This window comes from Hordeum vulgare, chromosome 7H (genome assembly GCF_904849725.1).
Source record: "Hordeum vulgare subsp. vulgare chromosome 7H, MorexV3_pseudomolecules_assembly, whole genome shotgun sequence".
NCBI classification, from domain to species: domain Eukaryota; kingdom Viridiplantae; phylum Streptophyta; class Magnoliopsida; order Poales; family Poaceae; genus Hordeum; species Hordeum vulgare.
The window spans coordinates 622,376,930-622,391,093 of NC_058524.1; the positions used below are offsets into that span (position 1 = coordinate 622,376,930).

General features: G+C 43.8%; 1 protein-coding gene across 5 annotated transcripts; it reads left to right on the top strand.

Moving 5' to 3' along the window:
- Positions 1–2,254: 2,254 nt before the first annotated feature.
- Positions 2,255–11,201, top strand: LOC123413271. 5 transcript variants are annotated; one of them, XR_006613712.1, is made up of 13 exons: positions 2,265–2,336; positions 2,467–2,580; positions 6,812–7,008; positions 7,095–7,456; positions 7,537–7,671; positions 7,786–7,965; positions 8,042–8,317; positions 8,396–8,781; positions 8,860–8,940; positions 9,030–9,161; positions 9,254–9,354; positions 9,473–10,255; positions 10,747–11,201. XR_006613712.1 is itself a non-coding variant. In XM_045106211.1 (12 exons), exons 6-11 carry the CDS (start codon positions 8,269–8,271, stop codon positions 10,247–10,249), a joined length of 831 nt encoding a protein of 276 aa, XP_044962146.1. In that variant the 5' UTR covers positions 2,265–2,336; positions 2,467–2,580; positions 6,812–7,456; positions 7,537–7,671; positions 7,786–7,965; positions 8,042–8,268; the 3' UTR covers positions 10,250–10,255; positions 10,747–11,122. The 5 variants fall into 5 exon arrangements, 1 of the variants encoding a protein (XP_044962146.1); XR_006613710.1 differs by having other exon boundaries at positions 2,255–2,336; positions 6,812–7,456; XM_045106211.1 differs by having other exon boundaries at positions 6,812–7,456; positions 10,168–10,255; positions 10,747–11,122.
- Positions 11,202–14,164: the final 2,963 nt, after the last annotated feature.

A 14,164-nucleotide genomic window follows, 5' to 3' on the forward strand; every position in this document is an offset into this window, starting at 1 on the left:
TCTCCCACCTCCATGTTACCATGTCGAGCTCAGGTCCTTCTATTGAGCGCCACCCATAGCCTGGGTGGCATATGATGCATCAATCCTATGTATGTTTTGCTTCACTGCTCTCACTTCTGATTTGTTCTTTGCAGTGCAACGATGGTGAACTCGTTGCGATGGCATATTGTAGGCCCATCTAGAGGAAGAAAGTAGGTTGTGGAAGGAAGAAACCAGGTTGGGGCTGGAGGCTCAGGCCAATGCCCTACTTTAAAGGGAGCAAGCCATGAAAATGCAGCATGCCCCATTTCAACAACATGAATTCATGGCTATATAATAGACAACCCTCCAGGAGACGTTCGCTCGGTTCAGTACTAATATGCATGGTTCTACTTTGCTGGATCTCCCTCCTCTTCCGCCCCTTCCTACTTTCAACTTTGTAAGTCTTCAACTTTTCAATCATGCATCTTACCATCATGCTTAAAGATCATGCATCTTACCATATTACTGTCTCATGTTTGAAGTGTCCTCAGTGCAGAGAAGACTCCAATAACTTTATGGTGGTTGGATCTACACCTGTCCAAGCAAGTCCAGTGACATCCATTGTGGCTCATGGCGCCGCTTCGACCTCCACGCCACAATGATCAGTCCAGATAGTTGTCTCTACTTGTGCACTATTGATGTTTGTGTCTTGTGTTAGTTGTGCCTCTCAATTTATAACTTATGCATTGTTTACAATAGAGCCTACAAGTGTTGATCCTTAATTATATTATTCATACTTCTTTGCTTCAATTTAAACTTATATGTTAATTCTTGTTGACTCTTCTTTTTGACCAAAAATTCTTGTTGACTCTTGTGCCTTACCGATCTCTGACTTAACTTTGGAAACTCATGAATGTGGTCAAGAACATATAGATTTGCCTCGAGGATGCCGTCGACGGTGGGTATACATGCTGCGGTTGAAGTTCATTGCATCTTTTAGGTTTAACGCATGGTTGGTATGAACTCGAAACTTATGATTTCATTTGTGGACTTATGTTGTATATGCACGGACGTTGTTATGAACCCTCATTAAATATGTATGCATATGTGGACCTTGAACTCATGGCCCTTTCATTTGTGAACACATATGTACACATGTTTTTACGAACCTTGATACGTATGCATGTCTAGACTATGAACTCATAATCGATTTGCTATGATTGTCAACTTGTAATACAATGTCATTGCGAACTTTGTTGTGTGTGTATATATATGTATGTAAGCTGCTTCCTAAAGCAAATAAATTAAATGCTACAGGCGAGCTGTTAAGTATGCGGCTCACGTCGGTGTGGCGTCCCTCGGCCCCAATTTATATATAAATAGTATGTTTCGTTGGTCTTTGGTTTACATAAACTGAGTGCAAATCGGCATAAGCCTGACATGCATTCAGCTTATAAATTTTTCATGTGATGAACCGCCTAGTTTATAAACGACCTTGGGCAAAAGCTAAGAACACTGTTTCTTCAGAGAAAGAGGATTGAAGTTGGACATGGAGTTTTTGCTCCCGGGCATAAATGCTCCGTCATAAACAGTAAAATGATAAAAAACATATTTTTTTTGACAAACTTTGATAAATGTTTTTATGCTTACAAAATTTCAGATTGAAATAACATTTGTGAAAACTGTGGTAAAAAAGACCAATCAATGCTTCAACAATGCTAGTTTTGAATACATTTTGAACTGTTATTTTGTTTTTATCGGCATGACTTGTACATATGTTATTTCGTGCTGAATTTTAGTATACATGTAAAACATTTGTCAAAATTTATCATACAATAATTTAGAATATTTTTTAGAAACTTTACTGTTGATCAGGGAGCATTTAAGTTTTGGAGTAGAATATGACTTTTCATGAAAGTGTAATTACCTTTTGAGCTATGGCTTGCAGTTTATCTGAAACGGAGAACTGTAACTCGCGTTTTCCGTGTTGTTCTACTATCCAATTCTCGTTCGGCGGCTACCGTAGCTTCATGTGAGTACACTAGTAGGTGCAGCTGCGATGCAGGCTCTGGCCACAGATTGTGATGTTACCGAGGCTGACAGCGTGTATGCGATGACGTGTCTGTTTGCAGGGCTTTCTGCTGCATGCATGTGTGAGTCAATAGACATCAACATACACGTAAGCTCCTCCGTGTCCAAACACCCAAACGTGTCGCACTGCATGCCAAGACACGCGCCGGCGCATCGGTCCAGTGGCTTCCTACAAGTAGCGGTACTCCTACGACCTCACGCCATCATCCTTTACTTCAGTGCTCCGAGTGTGTTGTCCAGCCACTGTACACATGTGCATGTTCGATGCGTGCGGACGCCGGACGGTAGGTCTTCTTCTTAGTACTTGAGCTGACTGATTACTTCTGTGTGCGTGTCTGTGCATGGCTTTCTTTGAGCATACCATATGAGCATACCGTAAAAAACAGAACTTCTTCTATATGTGTTGTTTTTCAGGCAGCTTCGTGTGCACCCTGCTCGACGAGGGGAGATGCGGATCGCTCACCTTGAGGCTGCGGCAGGCCATCAGTACAGTGTATGTTTTCGCCAGATGAGACTCTGCGTTCAATGGTAAAAATCGATCTCAAACAATATTCATGTGGCATTAGCTATGTTGGCCGGTGAACATCATTTTTATTTTGTACAGACAAGCTTAGAAACATGCCTATATGTATGTGTCTAGTCGCGCATCCATATCTACTGCCAGGTGCGGACCTATGTTGTTTCAGCCGTTGTGACAAGATATCGGATTAAAATTCAGGTTACGATTATGTATAGTACATAATTTAGTCTTGTATCCATATGTACTCATCTATGTTGTTTCAGCCGTTGTGACAAGACACCTGGTTAAAATTCAGCTTACGGTCATGTACAGTGCATGTTCGATCAAAATTCGATATACAAAAAAAGTAACAAAAACTAAAAATCCAGATATAAACAGTGTCGTTTTTGACACTATTCATGAATAGTGTTGTTTTTATACTATTCATCCCGTCTGTATTGGCACTCTTCATGTTGCATTTTTCATTTCTGTTTCTCTTTGTGTATTTTGAATTTTCTTTGTGTATTTTGAATTTTAATCTCATTAACAGTTATTATCCGTATGTTTGTGCTTAGTTAGCACAAAGTAATGTGTGGATGTCTATGCAGTTAGCATGTTGTAAAAACTGAAGGTATCTTCCTCCTAGATCCCCGTTTCTAAATATAAGTCTTTTAAAAGATTTCATTAGGGGTCTACATATGCAGCAAAATAAGTGAATCAATACTTTTAAGTATGTTTATATACATCCGTATGTAATTTATGAGTGAAACCTTTAGAAAGACTTATATTTAGGAACGGACGGAGTAGTTAACTTGATGCATGCGTGCATCTTATCTTCATAGAGAAAATGGCTATTTTCACAACAAAAAATTGTAGTTAACTTCGCTATGTGAGTGCTACTTTGGACCAGTTTTTTGGTCGATTTTTTGGGCTTCTATAATAAGTTGTTCCTATCCAGCTTATTCTAGCAGCTAATTTCGCTATGTGAGTGCTACTTTGGACCAGTTTTTTGGTCGATTTTTTGGGCTTCTATAATAAGTTGTTCCTATCCAGCTTATTCTAGCAGCTAATTTCGCTATGTGAGTGCTACTTTGGACCAGTTTTTTGGTCGATTTTTTGGGCTTCTATAATAAGTTGTTCCTATCCAGCTTATTCTAGCAGCTAATTTCGCTATGTGAGTGCTACTTTGGACCAGTTTTTTGGTCGCTTTTTTAAGCTTCTATAATAAGTTGTTCCTATCCAGCATATTCTAGCAGCTCATTTTTTTAAGCCTATTAGTAAAATCTCAATTAGTAGGTTTTTAACAAAATTTATTGGACTTTTAGAATAAGCTGAATAGAAACAGTTTATTTTAATTTATTCTAAAATCTAGCAAAAGTACTGGCTACACGACTACACTTGGCTTGAGACTACAAAAGTATCTCCCGTACCAAAATAAAGACACGTTGCCTCAATTGCGATACAAAAGAAAACATGAATAGCACGTGCGTGGTTGTCTTTGCAAACTAGCATGTTGTACGGACGATGGTTGTCACATCTCTTGCTACCATTTGATGATTAACAAGAATGTGCTCATGTTTTATTCTTTCATTAAAAATAAAAATGGAAATCAAAGAAAAACCCTAGCACTTTCATATTCAATCCAATTCGAAACTTGTGATAAATCAATGAACCCAAAATGGCCTTCATAAAAGTCCATCATTTTTGATAAATAATGGAAACAATAATTCAGGGGTGAAACTTATTTTTAAAATATATTTGACATTTTATTTAAAACATAAAAGCTACTGAAATCATCCAAATATGTGATTTTAAATATTTCATATTATCCTAAAATGTTGAATCTTTTATATGGACTTGGAAATATTCCAATTGACACCCAAGAGTTTATTCACTATTTATAGGATTAGTTTGGAGAAAAAATAAAATCAAATAAAAGTCAGAAATGATTTAACAGAAATCAGAAAAGAAAGTTATGAAACAACATCAGGTCAAATCAATTAAAGGAATTTAATAAATGTTCCATTTTAAATAGTATTTGAATTTGAATTCAAATCAGATTCATACTAAGGTTTTGATAGCCAGTATAACTCATGCTACATTTCATGCCATGATCATGCATCATATTGTTGCATATGAATGTTATTAATTGTCGTTATTATTTCGGTAGGTTGTGCCCTTCCGGATATGTCCAAATATCCGACTGACGGATTTAATCCTTCTACTGAGCAACAAGTCAAGCACCCTTTTGATCATCCCAATATAATCCCATGTTCCTACTCCTTCTCCCACTTATTGCATTAGGACAAAATATATCAAATGCTTTACTTAGGTAGCTAAACCTATTCTTTGCATGACCTGTCATTGTCACAGTAAATAGCCAAACCTTGCAACCTAGCATACCTGATAGTTGCTTGAGCCATGATGTGTCTTATCCTGCTATGCTTGCTATGCCTAGAGTTGTGTCAGGTCTGTTTCATTTGGGTGATGAACATGAATGGAAGAATGTGTTTTAGTGACAAGGAATAAGTGTGGAACCTGATTTGGTAAAGGTACCGATGAAAGGCTATGTAGGAGTACATGGCGGGTTGTTTCATTGAAACCGTCCTTAGAAACTGAGTTCCGTGTATCTAATCCAAGACTAGATACTACCACACGTTGGGATACTTAATTGATCCTCTCGGCTTATTAATCGCCTAGTACTCGGTCCAGGAGTTGATGCAAGTAGTTTCTGGTGTTTATAGCCATGCTGGAGGCCGTGCATAGTGCTGACCTTAGAGGTGGGCTATGATGCGGTGGGCCCGTTTGGCAGCGACGCAACACCTGTGGACTAGGGGTGGTTCCCAATGTGATACTCATCTAGGGAACACGTTGAAGGCCATGTGACGTCGCGCCTCACCACACCAGCGTTAATGTCGCTCACCGGCCTCCACTTGCTGTCCGGTCGCATATAAACCGCGGGAGGGAGGCCGTCATGTTCCTCAGACCCACCGACACTTCCCCGTCCCAAAGCACTAGCCGCCACCGCCGCGCCAATCTCGCACAATCACGAGGCTGGCGGCTCTGGCTCGGGGCTCTTCTCCCGGCGCCAGGAGGACAGCAGCGAGTCGTGAGCACACCATCCCCAACCAGTGGCAGATCTTCAAAGAAATAATTGGGCGGGCCAAACACACAAAACTTATCAAGTTTTGAACTAAACTACTTCTTCAGGCATTATTAAGCACTACATTTTGTTCTTCAGGCATTAGCTCCGCCGGTGTCCCCAACCAAGAAACCAAACCCTAGCTACCGCAGAAGGAGGAGAAGGAGGGGGCGTACCGGAGAGAAGGCCGCCGAGGAGGAGAAGGAGGGGGGCGTACCGGAGAGAAGGCTGCCGATGGAGGAGATAGCCGGCGGTGGAGGTGAAGTCGTCGTGCCGCCGTCGCCGCGCCGTCTCGGTCACTCGTTTTTTGGGTCAAACACACAAAGATAACTACGTCGGTAGTGTTAATCAACCAAAAGAATATATTTATGACTGATCAGCTCCTCTAAAAAAAGGGAAAATGCATCATGGGCCGGCCCAACGGAGCAGCAGGGTGTGCGGCCTCGAGAGAGCTAACCACATTCCTTTCCCCATCCGTTGCTCTTCCAGCTCCTGCACTTCAAATCGTTCGCCGCCACCACGCCGGTCTCTATCTCACGTCGGTCTCTACCGCCGCCAGCACGCCAGGATGGGAAGCACAGGCCTCCGGTCGTCCGGTTCGGTACCAACTCCGGGCGACAGGAGCAGCGACGGGCAGAGTGGGCGGCGAAGAAGGCGAAGCGAGGATGAAGGGGATCTCACTGTCCTAGAGGTCGACGGGCAGAGGAGGAGGGGAGGAAGGGGCGTGGTGAGGGGAGGAAGGTGCGTGGGGAAGGGAGGAAAGCGGAGAAAGCGCGGCGATGCTGGTGATGAATCGGGAGGGGGAAGAGAGGAAGAGGAGACCACTGTCCCAGGTAGCAACGCTGGTGCTGAAGTTGAGCCCGTGAAAGAGGTGCGATGCTAATTTTTTTATGTACCAACTTGAATGCTCGATCAATGTTTATGAATTAGGCTTGGTAGCTCCCTGTTCATCCTTTTCAACTCCCAAAAATACTTGTGCACGTAAATGTTGATGATGTGTCTTGCTTGTGGTGTGGAGGTGATTCTTTGTTGGTGTGTTATATGAAAAAAAATATTATCTGTTGTAGTCAAAATGCCATTTGTGAGTGAATATTAACTAGTGTCTAACTACATTGCAGCAAGCAACATCGATATTTATATCCTGTCCCGAGACCTTCGTGAATATTGTTTTGTCCAAAATTAGAAGCGACAAGCATATTAATCTTATCACTTCTATTGGGTTCCAAAATTCACGGAAGATGCAACCTGTTGTTCTGGACAAATGCACAATCAAGCAGTTGCGCTCACGAACAAGCTCATGCTCGGTACTGAGGAGGTAGGTAGATTTACACAAAGTGGCGCATAAAGCTCTCGGTGCCCCCAATGGAACCATACCCATTGAATTTGACTTTGATAATCCAGAAGAAAAGGGCAAAGAGTCTGAATTTGCTGAACTGAGACAAATGTTCACATCGACAAGAAACGGGAAAACAGGGTCAGCGTATTATAGTGAGTTTGTAATGCAACTTCAGAAAGATGCCTTGGACGAGGATACATACTGCATCGTATACATGCTTCAAGCATTGTGTCATGTCTTCGCTTCAAGGGCCAATAAAAACCTGGGGAGATGTTTCTTGCCTATTCTTAAGAAATATCCTCGTAGTATGTGGAAGAACTTGGCATGGACTAATTTTTTTGTAGATTTTCTTATACATGGCATGAAAAGCTATCAGACGAGCACAGTACAACACAGAAAGTGTCATGGAGTTGTACTCTTGCTCGAGGTAAGTGCTGTCATAGCAGATTGATTTTTGAATGAATTACTTGCAAATGAATTTTCTGATGATCTCTTGTTTTCATATAGGCTGTAGCTGTTGACTTTTTGATTGAAGATGAAACTTTATCTCAGGAGTTACCACGCATAAATCACATCACGCAAAGTCATTATGACAAATTGCACAAATTGGCGCGTGAAGACTTCAAAAGTTTATTATCTAAAGTAAGATAACATACTCTGGCACTTTTTATGCACCTTACAATTGTGTATGTACCTTTGAGTTTCGGGCCTGGTTTATAAATATTTTCATGTGACACTACATAAACCTTTTTGCAGGTCAAGAAATTCAATGATACTGTGTACAGTAAGGATTACCTAATGAAAGAGTCTGGAGAAAACATGACGGAGATGCAGTTGCCTGTCCACCCTGATCTTAGCCATGTGCCTGTCCGCACTGATCTTAGCCATGGTACAATGGCTGATGCAAGCATGGATGTGTCAGTGCCCAGTGCTATTGTAAGAGTTTAACCTGAGGGTAAAATATTTTATTGCTGCATAGCCCTATCGACAGCTTTGTGTTCAATTCTTGCAGGCTAATGACTTGGTTCAGAAGCTCTCAGGATTACAACGTGCGCTATCTGCTGCACCTGAAGGAGTAACCAATCTGATTGATTCCTTGAAGGCAGAGGTGTCAAGTGAAAATGGCAAGGACATGGTTTCTCGCTTGGAGAGTCTTTTGATTACAGACCGGGAATATGTCAACCATGAAGTTACAGAGTCTAAGTCGAACTCATACAAGCTTATGATGGTAGGATAAAAATGATGTGTTACGCGTTCGATCAAACATTTGGAGCGATCGAAAAATCTGGTAATGTTAAGCTATTTTCAAAATTTCATACGCTTTTTGTGTTATGATCGACACATGACATATTGACAATCTCTTTAGGGACCTCTTCGGGGAACGCCGCAATCGTGATAAATGATGGCTTGACTGCACAAGTTCGTCGACAAATTTCTTCTCTTGCTAGTCCTATTCCACATGGTGAGAAATTTCCCAATCACAAGCAGCAGGAAGCTGAAGAGATCCATCAAGTCTCCAACAGGTGTACTCCTGAAGATGTTTACGCGAAGTTTGTGGCTGGGGAAGTAGCAAATCACAAAAAGCTTGACACACTTGTACTAATTAAAGGTCATCATATAACTTGTGGAGAATATAGTGCAAATTTGAAGGTTGATGGCGAGATAAGTGTCTCTTTCATGTCGCTGTGCACACATACTATGATGGCGGATTGGAATGACCCGAAAAGGTTTATCATTGATCCAGTTGCATTGGTACGTACCAATACAGTTTTTTTTTTCCAATTGGTGTTGAGTTAAAACCTCACAAAATTTTGTTTGCATCCAAAACAGACTGAGGCACAAGGACCAGAGGCCAATCTTGGACGATTACATCAATGTCTCCGTCAGATTCCACAAACTGATCTTGAGACGGTAAGACAATGAGGAAATGTATATTCTAGCAAAATCATTTTGAAATTCGAATATGAAATTACTTTGCTAATCCAACAATTTACTTGCAGCTGTATCTGCCATCATTAAATAGTAAATACTGGATTCTTGCAATACTATATCTAGCTGCTGATCTGAAATATATTGAGATCTATGACTCGCTGGGAAAAAGGGACACACTTCCAGTTTTCTTGGGCACATTGGTAAAGTCTGTTGCTTAACTGTACCTATGGATGTTAGGGCTCTAAAATACTGTAACATATTTGATTTCTTTGACATGATGTGTTCTTCGCAGATTGATGAAATAAGGAACTACCCTGCAACAGCATTCCTCAATATACCAGCTGCTACAGACCTCCAAGTGATGTATCCAGACTTTCCGGAGCAGGAAAACAGGTGGGTTATGCCATACACTAGTTAGCTTCAATGGTTTGTTGAAAACAGCATAGAACTGATTCTATTTTTTTCTTTTTCGGAAAGCATAAACCTAATTTGTTGGCATTTTATTTCCCAGTCATGATTGTTGGAGTAGCCCAGCTCTTGCCCTAGCTGGCCGTAGCCCTACCTCTCCCTGTCTCTCTGCACTCTCGTCAAACGATCAGGGAAAGAAGAAGAAAAGGGACACAGGAAGTTTCCTGGCGCACGACAGCCGCACGAACGGCTTCCTTTTTATCTTGAGCATGAACTCAATTGCCGGCTCCAGTACAACGTAACCATACAGCTTTATACCCAGGCAAGTGACCGGGCACGCACCCTCATTCCCTGCCTTCTCGCGCCCACGATCCGCACGCCTCGCTCCGCTACGACGCGTTCCCGCGCGCAGCTCGCGGCCAGCTCCAACGGACTTGCGCGAGATCGCCGTATAGCTAGCTAACTGCCTGCCTTGTATTCCTACGCCTACTGTGCGCGAGTGCTTGGTCACCCCGTGCAACACACACACGCTCACACACGCACACCTAGCCCGTGAACCCGATGCACCCGACGTGCCCGGTGCGCGCCCATACACGTACCAGCCACGCCGAGTTCATCGCCACGGTTTTTTATGTCCTAACAATGATTGTGGTATGTTTGTGATAAAGGCGCTTGAATGCCATAAGGGGAGGGAACTAGTCGAGATGCCAGCGGTAACTGAAACTTCTATTATATATTATATAATGAGATATGTGACTATTAACTAAGTAGTTTGTTGTTTGCTTCTTGATCTTGCAGGACATGGAACCTTACAGAATCGAACTGGCACACCGGCTCTATTGCCACCAATGGAATGACCTCCATCCTGAGAGACAATTGACTTCAGGTAAATATTGACATGTTCATTCATTCTTCAGGTTTGAGCCTGTTTTCTTAAATGGTAAATCAGGCACACATGCTAATAGATTCTTTTTTGCCCTGCGTTGGAGTCGTGCGTTCTTGGGCTGTTAGCGCAGCTATAGTATCTGAGCAGAAGAAGTATTTTAGTGAAACCTCTGCAGTCCACTTTTTTTTAAAGTTTTTAAGAAATCTCTGTCTTATATACTTCATTTTGGGCTTAAAGCCTGTTTTTGGTTTTTACATTTACAACAACTACAAAGAGTATTAGAATAAGAAAAAAGAAAGAAAAGAAGCAGCTTCAGATGCTAAGTGTGGACGCCTGTTTTAGGCTCAATGGTGGTTGTTCAAAATTCCGTCATTCCTTGCTTTCCAAAAGATCCAGAGACATCCACTTATTGACTAGCTAAAGTGTTCTAGCATAGCAGCTCCATGGTATTATGTTACTAACGGGATTCATTGTTCTTTTGTTTTGTGCAGAAAACTAGGGTAGCAGACAGTACCAACTCAAGGAAATTATTATGGTTTTGCGGTGCTCCTTCAACGGCGAAATTCCTCCTAGAGACTATATGTTGGGACAAAATTCCTCCGTGCTCAGAAAGCTTAGGAGAAATTCCTACTTGTCCTGGACGAAATTTCTGTGTATGCGTACGTAATTTCTGTGCGTACAGACAAAATTCCGTGGTTTAGGGACAAAATTCCTCCGTGCTCAGAAGACATTTCTGTGTGTACGGAAGAAATTCCTCCTTGCTGAAAGACATTTATATTAGCTTAGAAGAAATTCCTACTTGTCATGGACGAAATTACTTTGTGCAAAGACGTAAGGTTCCTATCCAAAAATAAAATAGCATAGTTCAGCTTAGCATAGCTCACTTGCATATAAAAGTTTACTAGGAACTAGAACCAAGGTCTGTGTAACACCATTCAGGTTAAGAAAAACACATAAATGCATGCCAGGAATTACTAATCAATAGTAGCCCATTACGAATACATGACATCTATAATGGCCTGTACATACTGAATTGAAGAAACCTTATATTCCACAAGGAACACAAAACAAGTGCAATACTAAAATCTAGAAGTAGCATCTAGCATGCAGACATTCTTCTGTTGAAGAATAAATTTACTTTGTCTTTTGGCACTATTCCGTCAAATGTTGCCTCAAATGAACCAAAGTCTTGGACGAGATCAGAGCGGTGAAAGGGGGATCAACGTCGCCGCCGGCCTCCTCCTTAATCCGTTCCTTCGGCTTGATTTTCTGCTTGATTTCCCGTTCCCGATCTATATTCTCTCTCCTTCGGCCAGCGTTGGCCGAGGTAGTTCACTAGTACTGTCTACTGGTATTCTCTCTCCTTCGGCCAGCGTTGGCCGAGGTAGTTCACTAGTACTGTCTACTGGTATTCTCTCTCCTTCGGCCAGCCTTGGCCGAGGTAGTTCACTAGTACTGTCTACTGGTGTGCTACTAGCCTAGTTCTATGCAAGGCAGCAGGCTATCAGCCGACGCTTGGCGCTCTCTACATCGCCCAGCAGTGGAGCCGGCCAAATGAAGGGGTTGTTAGTGATGGAGGACGTCGATGTTGCTCAACCGCGGACAGGCAAAGGAGACCCTGGCGAGCGCGGGCTGCGACGGGAGGCGGCGGAGGATCTCACACGGTCGGAGAGGAGCAGCGCGCGGTGGAATGATGGGACGACACCGCCATCGACCGTGACGAAGTAGCCCAGCAGCGGAGCCGGCCAAATGAAGCGGCTGTTAGCGATGGAGGACATCGATGTTGGTCAACCGCGGACAGGCAAAGGAGGCCCTGGCGAGCGCGGGCTGCCACGGGAGGCGGCGGAGGATCTCAGCGAGCATGTTGTCATCGAGCGACATGAGGGTGGTGGGTTCGCGCTGGCGCTGGCGCTTGCTGCTGCCCATCTTCCTAGGGATTTCGTGGGTCAACATAGTAATTTCGTCCATCAGCACAGGAATTTCGTTGGGTGAACGTAGAAATTTCGTTCGCCAACCAAGGCATTTCGTGCACCAACATAGGAATTTCGTGTTACGAATTTCGTGGGTCAACATAGTAATTTCGTGGGTCGACATAGGAATTTCGTTGGCCAACATAGGAAATTCGTGGGTCAACATACTAATTTCGTGTGTCAACGTAGGAATTTCGTATGTCAACAAAGACATTTCGTCCATCAGCCTAGGCATTTCGTTCACCAGCCTAGGAATTTCGTTCACCAACGTGGGATTAACCTAGGAATTTCATGGATTAACGTAGGCATTTCGTGGGTCAACATAGGAATTTAGTGTGTCACCATACGAATTTCGTTGGTCAGCCTAGGAATTTCGTTCACCATCCTAGGAATTTCGTTCACCAACCTAGGATTAACCTAGGAATTTCGTTCACGAACATAAGAATTTCGTTCACCAACAATATAATTTCGTTCACCAACGTAGGAATTTCGTGGGACAACCGAACAGGCGAACAAGCTATGCCCGAGGCCGGCTGGCGTTCCCCTCCCTCGGTTCCGTTGCGTTCTAATCCGTTGGCAAGGCGAGCGAGGTGGGATTCGAAATCTGAAAAGCTGCTGTTCCCCTCTCCCCCTTCCCCATTTGCTTTCGCCGCCGGCCTCCTCCTTCTTCTTCATCCCCTCGCGGCCTCGCCTCACCCCAGACCCAAGGTCGCACCTCCAGCAGTCGCGTCCGCCTTAGCCACCAATCGTGGCAGCCAGGAGGAGGAGACCGGCAACAAGGGGAGAGGGTGTCAAACCCCTCGTCCTCCGATGGATGGAGTCTGACGCGTGCATGACGCCCGCAAAGGTCCGTGCGTTGCCGAGCCAAACGGCTTCGAGGCCATCGGATCGCCCACACGACGATCAGGGCTGGCGCGGACGAAGCATGAGCCACAATACCATGGCCTTTTGGTTTGAGGAAATCCACCAGACCGGCTAATTTTTTTGATCTTGTCCATTGTTCAGGTGAGTAGACCATGTGTAAAAAATTTATGCCTCGTCCTTCGACTGGGAAGATGACACTGAGGGTGCAGGCCAGGAGGAGAACTATGCGATTTTCGCCAAAAATCAAGGCAAGACCCTGGGCTGACATGCATATAACTTAGTTCGTTCCAATAAGATAGACATTACAACCATCTGATTATAAAAAAACATCTAATCTTTTTCAAACTTATGAGGATCTTCATGGTATTTCCATCGGAACGCACGTGTAGGCTGTTCCCGGTTTCACGTTTCCCCGACATCAGGAAGACCTCGCCCTGTTACGCGTTTTTCCATCGTAACGCACCATCGTTTTGGCCTGTTTCCACCGTAACGCACGTGTAGGCTGTTCCTGGTTTCACGTTTCCCCGACATCGGGAAGACCTTGATGGGTAACGTAGCATAAATTCAAAATTTTCCTACACATATTCAGATCTTACTATGGAGAGACCAGCAACGAGAGAGGGGTAAGAGCATCTTCATACCTTTGAAGATCGCTAAGCGGAAGCGTTGCTAGGACGCGGTTGATGGAGTCGTACTCGCAGCGATTCCGATCTAGTGTCGAACTACGGCACCTCCGTGTTCAACACACGTGCAGCCCGGTGACGTCTCGCGCCCCTAGGTATTCTCTACCTACCCTGTGTCGGTTTCGGGTACAGGTACCCTTTTGTTGAAGGTCGTTCGAGCTTTTCCTGGGAGTATGGCATCGGTTACATACTTCAGCGCCGTAGCGCTGAAGTATGAGCCTCGTGGAGAAGCATCCCGCACCTTGATCCAGCAAGGAGGAGGGAGAGGTTGGGGAAGAACTCCAGCAGCACGACGGCGTGGTGTCGATGGAGAGACGAGGTCTCCCGGCAGGGCTTCGCCAAGCACCGGCAGAGAGGAGGAGAAAGAGGAGCAGGGCTGCGCTGAGAGAGAG

What these genes read in the sequence shown, in the direction of transcription:
- LOC123413271 (XM_045106211.1), top strand. Translation starts at nt 8,269, where the DNA reads ATGATGTGTTACGCGTTCGATCAAACATTTGGAGCGATCGAAAAATCT. An exon ending in TCATTGATCCAGTTGCATTG is followed by an intron (nt 8,782 to 8,859) that starts GTACGTACCAAT and finishes CATCCAAAACAG; the next exon opens with ACTGAGGCACAAGGACCAGA. An exon ending in CACAAACTGATCTTGAGACG is followed by an intron (nt 8,941 to 9,029) that starts GTAAGACAATGA and finishes ATTTACTTGCAG; the next exon opens with CTGTATCTGCCATCATTAAA.